This window comes from Fulmarus glacialis, unplaced genomic scaffold (genome assembly GCF_000690835.1).
Source record: "Fulmarus glacialis isolate BGI_N327 unplaced genomic scaffold, ASM69083v1 scaffold15514, whole genome shotgun sequence".
Taxonomy (NCBI): domain Eukaryota; kingdom Metazoa; phylum Chordata; class Aves; order Procellariiformes; family Procellariidae; genus Fulmarus; species Fulmarus glacialis.
The window spans coordinates 9,976-22,081 of record NW_009210065.1 but is presented as its reverse complement, the minus strand read 5'-3'; the positions used below and the strand labels follow the sequence as shown (position 1 = coordinate 22,081).

The following is a 12,106-nucleotide window of genomic DNA, read 5'->3' as shown; positions in this document are numbered from 1 at the left end:
ACGCTTATGGGGGGTATTTGGGTGCGCTTGACACCGATAGCCTTCGCCGGATGATACATTTGTGGTTGCAGATCTCTTTGGGCTTGAATTTCCTACCTGTTACGGAGGGAGGGAAGAGGAGAGAGCGTTTCCCTTGCATGGGAAAGAAAATAATAAATAACAGCTAAACCCAGAGGGTTTCTTCCTGTGATCCCCGGCGATAAATCTCTCCAACAGTTCATCGCCGCGTCGTCGGACCCGGCGTTTTCCATCTGTGTTTTGCCTGACATTTTTCAGCGCGCGGGAGTTTGCTCGGGAACGGCAAATGCCATCGGTGCGCGGGTGTGGGCTGCGCGGCGGCTCCTTCCCTCCCCAAAAAGCCACACTTCGCTGCGTACGCTTATTTTTCTTAAAATGCCAAACCCACCAGGAGGAAGTTATCTTTTATTGCAGTGAGTTTTCCTTTAGAAACAGTTTGCTGCTTCTGTAGCTCTTGCCGGTGGTTTGAGGATACAAATGACTGGCTTCTAATTAGGCACGTTCCCTCCGTCGTTGATGGGGCAAGAGGAAGAAATCCGCTGCCAAATTTTGCTGTCTGAATACACTTGGTTGTAGGATTGCCTTCAGCCGACAATAGCCCCGAGATTGCTCCGGCGATAAAAGAATATTAAGTAGTTTTTCTGTGTGCACGAAGTTAATAAGTGTACGATTAGCGAGCGTGGAAGATAATAAGAATGGTATTTAACCAACAAAGCCAGGAAATTCCAGATTAAAGCGTGGATGTTTAACTTGCTGCTCTTGGGGTTTGGGAGTTGCGTGCCGTTAGGGAGTTTTGCCCATCTTTAGGAATAATCCTGAAAAGAGACTGTTTTTAAGGCACCGGGAGAACAAACAGGTTTGTTCATCGTCGGTGTAATACTGACATTCCCTCTCCCCCTCTCAGGACGGCAACACCTCCCTCAAACAGCCTTGCACATCTTTTTCCCCTCTTCTTCACGTGCCAAATTTTCAGCTCGGGATGAATTTTTTTCCCAGCAGTTTCTCTTCCTTGACAGTAGAATTTTTATCATAACCCTTTAACTGCAAAAAAAAAAAAAAAAAAGGAAAAAGGAAAAAAAAATCCGGCGAAGCTTTTTGCCCGGTCCAAACTCCGGCGGATTGCGCTGCTCTCCGTTTCTGCCCCGAGGAATGCAGAAAATCAGGATTTTGAATGCACAGCAAGAGCACACACCTTTCTGAATCTTGGGACCTGCTAAAACTTAAGATTTACGTAATCTGCCTTTGGACGGGCTGGTTTTGCTCCCTTCGGGGAAGGAGATCCGGACTGGTGCCTTTATTTTTTCTGCAAGAAGAGGAATTTGTTTTTTGGGGGGTTAGTTGGGTTTTTTTTTTTGCCTGAAAGAGGCGTTTTGTTTTGTTTTGCATAGGCAACATCTACTAATTACAGCATTTTGGTCTGGCTTTTATTTCCCTTGCGCACAACCAGGGTGCTGGGAGGAGGACTGCCTGCCCCGGGGAGGGCAGGGATGCTGAGCTCTCCGCAAATATATATGAGAAACTTTCTGCTTTCTCACTGCTACCAAATAAACTCCTTTATTCTCCTAACCACTTGTCCAGGATTTTTGGAAAGAAAAGCTCCACCGCCTTTGAAATGAGAATTTGCTGAGCCCTTGCTCTGCCCGTCGTTAGCAGAGTCGTTACAGCCCCTTCGCGTGCGGGGGGAGAGCAGCAAAATCTGTAATTTTTTTTTTTTTTCTTTTCTTTTCTCCCAATTAATTACTTAAACAGCAGTCCCAAAGCACAATTCATTTTAGAGGGGGCGGTTTATTTTCCCCCCCCGGGCACCTGCCATCGGATAGTTCCCGGCCGGCTCGGAGGCTGCCTGGCCAGGTTAATTATTTTATAGTTTGTAATGCGAGCTGGGCTGTTGGTCTCGTTCCTAGATTGATGCCGAGGTGCTGATCCGGGCGCCGCCGACCCCAGCTGCCGGGAGGAATCCATGAGCGCACGACCTCGGCTATGGACATCGTCCTGTCGGATTTTGTTCGCTCAACGGGGGCAGAACCGGGACTGGCCAGAGACCTGCTCGAAGGTAAATAAAACTGGGAATAAAGGAAGGGAAGAGGCCGGCGGTGGCTGATGGGGGGGCTGGTAGGAAAAAAAGGGGTTGCGGAGGGGCAGGGAGCTGGCGGTTGGCGAGTGCAGTGCCAGAGATGTTAAAATCGTGCCCTCGGCAGCGCGACGGGTGAAATTCTGCCTTGGTTTCTTGTTACGCGTCCATCGGATAATGGATTTCAAACGCTGGGAAGGAGAACGCGTCGACCAGGAGCGCGGTTTCCCTTCCTTCGTCCTCTCCGTTGACGTGTGGTGTTCACCGCGAGCAGCAAAACTTCAGGATTTTTTTTTTTTTCTTTATAGCAGCGATGCCTTCGAAAGGGTGGAAGGAATGGCACTAGGCGAAGGCTGCCTGTGTTTGGGAAGCAATATGGGGTAATTATATAGGCAAAACCGTGCTTTTACTGGTATATCTTGTTCTGCTTGTGAAGGTGGTTTGATTATGCCGATATAAATTGCTGTTTTGTCGGTGCCGGTGACCTCTCCTGGCAGAGCATCCCCTCGGAGCCCCATTTACACCCGGCGCAGGAGGCTGCCCGCCGAACGGGATCGGGCGGTTTGAGGTGATGGAGAGCGCCGAGATGCTCAGGAATTGAAGGCAAGCATCGTCTGCCTTCAGTCAGTTTGCTTTTAAACGGGCCCGCCAGCCCTCGAGAGCCTCGGCACGCCGCGCTGGCGGCTCTCCAGTGCTCTACGTACTTAAAAGAGCACGTATATTTGCCCTAAAATACAGTGTAATATTGGCTTTCTCAAAAACTCCGTAAGATGGGGCAGTTACTCATTAGCGATCGCGTTTAATTGAAGGCTGCAGGTGATTTTTTTTTTTTCACCCTGTGCTTATAACGAGGGAAAGGGTAGAGGAGAAGGGATACCAGGTCTTAATTCTGGGGCTGTAAACTTGCTCGCGAGCGTTGCCTTTGGGTTCACGTTGACAAAAAGGATGGTGAGTAAATGCCGGCGTGTGTTGTAATGCTGGAGGACAGAAACATTGCATGAGAAGCAGGGCAGTTTGTACGCAATTAACCAATCTGTAATTCTAATGCAAGACCACGTTTGCTGTGTTTCTTCCTATCGTCCCTTTTCTTGTATAATACAGGTCATTTTTGTCGTCGCTTGAACGCGGGACTAGCTGATGCTCCTCCAGCATCCGCACCAGCTCCCCGGCTGCTGCAGTAATGAATTCAAACCCCTGAAATTGTTGCTATAATCTGTGTCTTTAGGCAATTTGCTCCACCTACTTGGCTCTAGTTCTCCTCGGCGCTCGCAGCATCGATTCGTAGCTTTCCCTGCCCCCCCCTCTTCAAAACTCCCATTCGCTTTGCTGGGTTCAGAGCTTCAGCCTTTTAATTTTTACAGCCGAGCGTCGTCTCAGCGGAAGTCTGGCACGTTGTGGGTTTTGTGGTGTGTTTGTGTTCTGGTTTCTGGGTTTAGGTTGCTTTGTTTCATGTCAGGATTTCTAATATTATCTTTCGACAGAAATATTTAGGCTGGCGATAGGGAACGTTGAAGCAGATATTCCTTTAAACTCTCCGTCTCCCGCGCGGCGCGTGGGTTGGCTTATTTTGACAAGGGTGGTTTTAGCTCATTTTTATGACGTGCCGCTGAGTCGCTGCTATTTCTCCTGCGGCCTCGGTGGCCTTGACAACTCCAGGGGTGGAAATGAGGGAAAACACAGAGATTTTTCTTTTTTTGGGTGGGTATTAGCAAAAGCGGTCAGATAACACGTACAAAGTGAATTATTCGGATGGGAAGTTTGAGGGTGATATGAGCAATTTAAGTCACGTTTTCTGGCTGGGCTTTGGGTTTCGCACATGTGTCAAGCGAAGTCGCCGTCTGATCTCCTGAATGATGGTCGTCTCCATCATTCTGCTCTCCAGCACCGTTGGAAACCCATCAGCAAAGGGTTTCGGCGGACAAATGCACACAAAGCTAAAGAAGGGGGGGGAGAAGGGGACATAGTTATTGGCAAAATTCTTTCGGTTCTGCTTTTCGAGATCCTCCCGTGTTCTGGCAGTGAGAAGTTGGGCTGCAGGTCTCTCTGTGGTTGAACTTCTGGCTCGTGGTGGCCCCAGGGGACACCGGTTTTCCTGCCGGAGGAGGGAACCTCCCTGTTATCATCCAAGCACCAGCGAAACCTGCTCTGTGCAAGAGTTGCCCTGGACGCCTCGAACCCCCTCTCTCGTGTTTGCAAAAAAGCAGCGTAGTGCCGAGGCCGTCAAACACCCCCGTTCCAGGCGCTTGTAGGTAACTGGGTTGTCTCGTGGATACTGGGGTTTACGAGTCCTTTCAGCTGCCGTTGCTTCGCGTAGTTTCCAAAGTTTAGGGTTTTTTGTTTTTTTTTTTTTTTTTGATTTCTGAAGCGGCTGCTGGTGCAGATGGTTGGGAAATGCAGCCGCAGGGGGTCGGTGTCGCCAGCGCGTCCTCCTGTCGCTGACGTGTGGAAGCAAATAGTGATGCGACAGCAAATTTAGTTTTAATCTGATGGGTCATTCTCATTCCTTGATACTGATTCGTTCTTTCATTTAAAAACAAACCAACAAACAAAAAAAGGCAAAAAAAAAAAAAAAAAAAATCCCCTTGACTCAAAAAGTAAACCCCAAAATAACTTTCCGTTTGGAGCCAATCATTAAATGCTGCAAGATACATCTCTCAAAAAAATTTGAATACTTGAGAAGCGTATTTCCTTTAGGGAATTAGACATAATGACTTCTTTTATTGTCCATGAGCTATCATATAAACCAATTGGCGGTTTATATATCTTTCCTGTAGTGAAGTTACTATATATAAAGTTGGCTTCTTTCTGCAGTGTTGGCTAACTTGCTAATTTAAGAGCCTAGATTAACAGTGTTCATATAAAAAAAAAAAAAAAAAAAAAAAAAAATCACAATTTTCCCAAATGTAAGCCATATGGTAGATTTTTTTTTTTTTCCCCCCCCTATGTATTCTTGCCTTCGGAAGACCACGGCTTCTAAAAGGTCAATTTACTGCATACTGAAAGACTTCAGCGTATTAATATACGTTATGTTCTTGCAGCTTGCTGGGTTGTGTTAAAAGGAAATGGAACTGCTTGAAGGATTCACTCAACTCCACGAAGTTCAGGCTGTTTTGCTGAATGATTTATCTGGCCAGTAATGACACAAGCCTGCTGAAAAGTCTTCTGGATACCGCCTAGCCTAGCTGGCACCTTGCTTGCTTCTATATTTTGGGTGCCAGCTTGAAAAGAATTGGGTGGCTGTCTCTTAAACCGTGCACAGAGATTTAAAAAGTCGTATTACGAATCATCAGCTTTTAAAGTTGCGTGATTTTGCCCGAGCGTCATCCTGCGATGACGGGGGGTAAAGAGAGCTGGAGGCTGTTAGCTTTGTCAGCAAAGAAGCGATGCCTGCATCGCGATGGATTATCTTCACGGCAGTTGGAGCGTTATAAAAGAAAGCGCTCGGTGTGACCTGAAGCAATTGGCCATTGGGTTTATGTAGATGTTGGTGGACGTGACGCAGCTTGACCTTCCATTTCCCTTTCCGAAGGGCAAAATTATGTTTATTTTACTCCAGTCCCATGCTCTGTGCTCAGTGTATGCTGTTATGTTGACCCTGCCTTTCTTCATTTTACAGCCAGGAATCTTCTTCTGGCAAAATTATATCTCAGACTAGGTAGAAGGAAGAAATTGTTTATGCTGAGGGTGGGGAGACACTGGCACAGGTTGCCCAGAGAGGTGTCCCCATCCCTGGGGACATCCAAGGCCAGGTTGGACGGGGCTCTGAGCAACCTGATCTGGTTGAAGATGTCCCTGCCCGTGGCAGGGGTTGGACTAGATGGTCTTTGAAGGTCCCTTTCACCCCAAACCATTCTGTGATTCTGTGATTCTATAAAAATTTGAGGTCTTCAGACCTTTGTTTAGGTTTTGCAGATGTCCAGCATCCAAGAGCAGTAGCTCCCTCTAAGCTCTGGATGCATCTCTGCGCACAGGAGGCGTAAACCATCCCCATAACCCGCGGCAGTAGAGCCAACGCTTTCCGGGCATGTCAGGATCATGGTTATATCTCTTCCAGAAATGCAAATATAGCGACCAGCTGAACGAGTGGTGCTGCACCCTGCTTTGCTCCTTGTTTCTGCTAGACGGCCTTCGTGATAAACTGCACTATTATTAGTTTCTAGTGTGGATGTTTTAGGAACTGACTTGATTTCTTTCTCGTGTGATGGTGACCACTGTTGCTACCTTCCCATCCAGGCAAGAACTGGGATCTGAGCGCAGCCCTGAGTGACTTTGAGCAGCTAAGGCAAGTGCATGCTGGCAACCTACCCCATTCCTTCAACGAAGGACGCAACTATAAACCCCCCGAAAAAGAGGCAGCCCGTCCCGGGCGACCGCCGCTCCAGCGGCAGGATGATATCGTGCAAGGTCAGTGTCATCTGGTGGCTTCCAGGCAGCCGAGTCCCCAAAATGATACGGATCGATTACCCCCCCGGGCCCCCCGCCGCTCCAGCGGCAGGATGATATCGTGCAAGGTCAGTGTCATCTGGTGGCTTCCAGGCAGCCGAGTCCCCAAAATGATACGGATCGATTAAATCTTTCTTTCTACTGCCTGAAGCATTTATATGCTGGAGCAATCCAGCTGCTTGCAACCAAAAAATACTAGCTGAAGGCAGCGATTTAATAATTGCTTCTGCAAGGTTTGTTGCTTTTGCACCGTTCAGGAGTTTTTTCGCCTTCTTTTTATTCTCAGAAAAACGCCTGTCTCGAGGCATTTCCCACGCCAGCTCGACCATCGTCTCCCTGGCCCGGTCCCACGTCTCCAGCAACGGCAGCAGCGAACATCTGCTGGAGATGCCCATCTGCACCTTCCAGCTGCCCGACCTCACCGTCTACACCGAGGACTTCCGCAGCTTCATCGAGCGAGACCTCATCGAGCAGTCGATGCTGGTGGCGCTGGAGCAGGCTGGTGAGTCCTGGTTTTTTTGGGTTTTTTTTTTAATGCTAATCCGGTGCGGCGGTGGCAGTTTTGCAGCGGTACCGACGGGAACGAGCCCGAGGCCGTGGAGAAGCGAGCGCGTTGCAAGGGCGCGTATCTGATAGGTATTATTTCATCCCTTTTTATAGAGTGGTGCGAGAGTTGAGTAAGAGTCTGCTTCGCTTTGCCTGCAGACACTGAGAGTAAATAAATTGTGGATGTCGTCATCGCTCGTGCAGCTGAATGGTAACGCTCAAAAAAAAGTTGCATTAACTCACCCCCTGAGCTTCCCTGTGCCCTGCCCCGTCCCGTCAGCCTTTCTGAGAGAAGGGGGGGGAAGAAATTCCTGCATAACACAAACAGTAGCTCATCACCACTGACAAATATTAGAAGCGATTACCAACATTTTAGATTGATGATGCGTTTTATATGCTGCTTCAACTCAGGAAAACTCATCCGCTTGGCTTTTTGTCTGCCTGGAGAGGAACCACCTTACAAGTGCGGATGGATTTGTTTTCCAACGTGCTGTTTTCCTCCTGAATAGTTGCTAGGTGATCTGTAAATCAGATTTAGCTGGTGAATGAGTGGGATCTCCGTGCTGGCAGAGAAAAAACCTAATACATGTTACCAGGACAGCTTCCATGGGGTGGGGGGCAGGAGGACACCAGGCAAGATCTCAAGAGCCTTTACACCTCTCCTTTGTTTCTGTCACCGATGCACGTACCTAGAAAACTATTCTTTCAGAGGTAACGTATATTCTTAATGTCAAATTTTAGCTCTCTCCTGCTCAAGTGTTCTGTAATAAATATTCTGCTGTTTTGGAAATGAACACTTGATCCAAGCGGTCTTGTTACAGCGGCGTTGCCGTTCGTTGATGGCAAAGCAAATAAATGCAAATCAAACATACTGACCTACACCTGAGCGGCACGGGGGGGGATTGGGTTGCTGTGTTTCAGCACAAACCCTGGGTGAGGGAACCAGGGGACCCGTGGGCTGGGGATGCTTCCTGGCGTGCTGAGATGACGTTAACATCGAGTAATTGATTTTTAGAAATTGCCTTTTGAAGACTAAAGCGTATCTGCATTATTTATGTGGGTTTGTTATAAATGGGTGTTTATCTTTATTAAAGGGCTGTACTGCATATATAAAATATTCCAAACTTAATTCGAAGTAGGGTTTTGAGCATGGTGCTGTGATCTACGGTGACTCCCGTTATTAATTTAGTATGTGCTGTCCTTAGGGGATTAAGCAAATATTTTATAGACCAATAAATGTTCAGATACTCTTCTCCTTCTATCCAGAGATCCCTTTACACCACTGTGGGCAGAGTAAGCGCGCTTTAAAGTGGCTGTAAATCGTAATGACGTCCTCTTGGAAAGCTTTTAGCGTGCTCAGAGTTGTATGAAAAGGTCTTGGCGGAGCTGAAAATTTGGCCCTGGCCGCAACCGTAGCGTTCTTTGTTACAAACCGAAATGGATTAAGCCTTGCCCTGTATTTTGAAGACACAGAGCGGTTTTTCTCCTTGCACACGTGGAGGAGCAGTCGGCGGTGCCTTGCCCGAGGCTACTGGAAAAAAAAATATCAGGAAGAACTGAAAGAAAGCCCTGGGTTTGATGGCTTTGCCTTGGCTCCGAGGTCAGGCTTTCTCCCCGGGGTCAGGGACACGGTGCCAAGCACGCCTTCAAAAGTCCCCCAGCGTATTGGCAAGAAACCTCCTGCTTCGCGCTTCAGACTAGTATTTAATAAACATCTGGAGGTGGACTATTAAAAACTGCTGAGTTAAGGCGATCAGCGTGCTCGCGGGAACGGCATCGAAGGAATGGCAAACGGGTTCCTCGTTCTTGGGGCGTAAATGTCCCGCGTCTCAGAGTGGGCAATCAAAGAAATGGGTGCGTTGGTAATGCATCACCAGGGTTTTGAGAAGCTTTTCAGCCTGGGTTTAGCCCATGCCTGAGCAGAGGCACGTGCGTACACGTACCCCCGTCTGTCTTACTTACCTGGCATCTGACTTGCAAATATTTTCCCCGTAAGTCATTGGCCAGACTGGTTCCCTTAGCAGGAGAGACGAGCTCCCGTCTGGGTCCACCTTGGTTCAAAAAGCAGGTGAAACGTTCTCAGAAGTTCCGTGCTGGGCTCTACCGGATCGCTGCCCGCGGCGCAGGACCACTGCTGCGATGCCTTCGGCCCCTCCACTGTCGTCCTCGGCGGCGCGACCGGCAGGCTGAGCCTGTGCTGCCGAGGGACGTGGCCCTGACTGCCAGGAGGAGGAGGACCAAGCTCTCGGCGAGATGCTGCTGTGGGTTGCATCGTTTCGGCAGGCGGAGCGTTGGTTGGAAGCCTTCGATTCCCATCCTTCCCGCAACGCGGGAGAAAGTAGCTACCGATGTGTAAATGCGCTCGAACAAGCTCTTGTCGCTGCCAGATCCCGAAACAGAAATGTTTTCTGCTGGTATTGTTTTCGTCAAAGAGATGGGCTCTGGATTAAATAAGGAGACTGCAGATGAATTATCTCATTTTAGATGAAATGAGCTTGCGTCAGTAGATGCCACTTTTTCTAGCTGCTCTTCTCTTTTGGTCTCTTTTTTAACCCACTTCCAGGGGGTGATCCTGCTCCTTCACCTCCACCGGTGATTCAGCAGGGGGGAGAAAGCCCCAGCGGTCTGCAGTCACCGCACAGAGCTCGTAGTGGGTGTTCGTGTTGGATCCGTCACGTCAACCCGAGGAGCGCGAGGCCGAGTCACCCCTGGGAACGCTACCTTCGTCACGCAGAGAGGACGGCCTTGTAATTACGGCGCTGGATTCCCTGGTAGCCTTAGGGGAGCCATTTGGCTTTTCTATGAGTCAATCCTCCTCTTCGGGCTGGGAGGAGCACCGTCTTCGTGCCTTCCTATGGCCGTGACCTATTTAGATGGTTCCTGTTAGAAGAAACGACAGTATTTTACCAAACCTACACCTTTACGCACCTTCCTGGTTTCTGCTGGGACAAAGGGATGTTCTGTAGCAAAACCAGCTGCGGGGCAAAACTGGACCCCGTAAGAGTCACGGTGCTGGATGCAGAGGAAGCCTCTTGATGCTGGTGGACTTTCTTCAGACGTGCGGAAGAGCCGTCGCTGACCTCGCCGCTCGAGCGATGGTTGCGGGAAGATCCCTCGTGCTCTTGAATCCAGTTATTTTTCTTGTAGAGCTTTCAGGGCTTGCTCCTAATAACCATGTGCAGAGAAATATGTTGTTTTAAATACTTCTGGGGGCCTCTTGGCCTTTCCACCGCCTCGACACGAGCAAAACATTCAGAGAAGGGTTTGGGGAATGCGGTTTCTTTCGAGATGACTTCTCTTGCGTAACTGGAAATCTGTACAAATTATTCTGCCTGCCTCGCCGGGGATGTGCGCGGCACGGCGTGACCGCACGCTGCAAATAGAAATGCCTCCCCAAGGTGTGTCCCCTCCGAATCGGACCTGACTCGGCTCGACGAGAGGTTGCACAACCTCCAAAGTGCCGACCAGAGATGCAAACTCGCCTGACTCCCCCGGCCGTTGAAAAGAGCAGCAAATTCTCCAGGAGCGACGTGAAATGGATTAAAGAAAAAAAAAAAACAATCAACAACCCAGCTCAGCGCTGCCTACAGTAGCGTTACATTTTGGTTGGCTTTTGAGAGACGCTGTTTTGCTGCTCGATTCGCTCGGCTGGCCCCGCGCCACTTGGCGCAGGCTTGCGACTTTACCGTGCCAGGAGCTATATTGAGTGAAAATAGCCGGCTTTTCCGAGCGGAGCTATTGTCCCCAGGCTGTGTACTAAACACTTTTCAACTCCAACGGGTTCCTTTCCCGACGCCGAGAAAAGAAATTACCCGCCTGGCGTTGCAGTTAGCTCTGCGTTTTTTTGTTTTCCTGTGTTTATTGGTGTTTAAAAACAAGTTTTCTGTATTTAGCTCTTCTACAGCTGCTGTTGCTGAGGTCGTACAAACAATTTCAAGAAATCCTGTGTTTGAGAGCTGGGGTCCCTGGCAGGGACCGTGCTCGGGAGCAGGGGAGAGGTTCGTTAGAAATGCTGGGAAAGGGCTGGTTTTCTGCAAGAGCGATTTAAATGCAACTTGTTGGAAGCCTGAACAGCATCTACCTGCCAAAAACCTGCTTGTTGCACGGGATCCGCTGCAGAAAAGCTACCGGAAAAAGTGGCAGCCAAGGGAGGCAGCGCCTGGTTTTGAGGGCGTAGCAGAGCGAGACGCAGGCTGGGTTGTGAGTTCAAAGTCCTAATTCAGCCCAACTTCGCTTCCTTGATAAATGTTTAACCTCCAGTCGCGCTGTACTTGACTGCAGCGTGTATGTTAATTTTTTTTTTTCCCTAGCTTCTATTTTTAGATGCTCTTGACTTGAATTACTACAAGTGCCTTATATTACCAAAAAGCTGCTATTTTTAAATGGCGCGAAGCACTGTCAGTTTGCATTTTTATAGGTAAAGCTGCTGGGATCAGCAAAAGTTCCCGAGTATTGTACTTAAACTGGTGAGCAGGGAAAAAATGACCGACGTGGGATGGTTTAAATAGGAGTGATTTGGTTACAAGGAGAAAAGGGTGGGAAGAGAAATGGATGGGAGAGAACACTGGTCTGGGTTAAAGCCCTGGCTGGACTGGCTCCTATTTCCAGCTTTAATTCTAATTTATGTGACCTTAAGATCAGCCTGGCCGTTTCCCTGCATCCCCGTGAAGTTGGTGTAACTCCAGACTCCCCTTTTTTTGTTGCCTTGTTACCATCTTGACTCCTTCCTTCCTCCAGCCACGGGAAGGGTCTGTAACCGCTCATCTCTTTGGGTGTTCCCCCTGTAAACGAAGCAGGCTCCCGTCCTCGTCGGCGTTTTTTGAGGGGATGAACGCGCCAGTCCCACGTTGTGCAATCGGCCCCGTTTTCACGCTCTCAAATATTCCCACAGGTCGTCTGAACTGGTGGGCGAACGTGGATCCCAGCTGCCAAAGACTGCTGCCCCTGGCCACCACGGGTGATGGGAACTGCCTGCTCCACGCCGCCTCCCTGGGTAAGAGCTTGACTTAATTTACGGCAGGGGGGAGA

At 49.1% G+C, this 12,106-nt stretch overlaps 1 protein-coding gene across 1 annotated transcript in view; it reads left to right on the top strand.

The window, feature by feature from the left end:
* Positions 1 to 1,998: 1,998 nt before the first annotated feature.
* The window catches only part of LOC104076244 (OTU domain-containing protein 7B-like), a gene marked incomplete at its 3' end in the record, with an annotated part of 20,076 nt that continues 9,968 nt past the window's right edge, over positions 1,999 to 12,106 (top strand). The window contains 4 exon segments of the mRNA XM_009577053.1: positions 1,999 to 2,071; positions 6,323 to 6,493; positions 6,819 to 7,034; positions 11,970 to 12,071. Coding sequence (XP_009575348.1) covers positions 1,999 to 2,071; positions 6,323 to 6,493; positions 6,819 to 7,034; positions 11,970 to 12,071 — 562 coding nt within the window.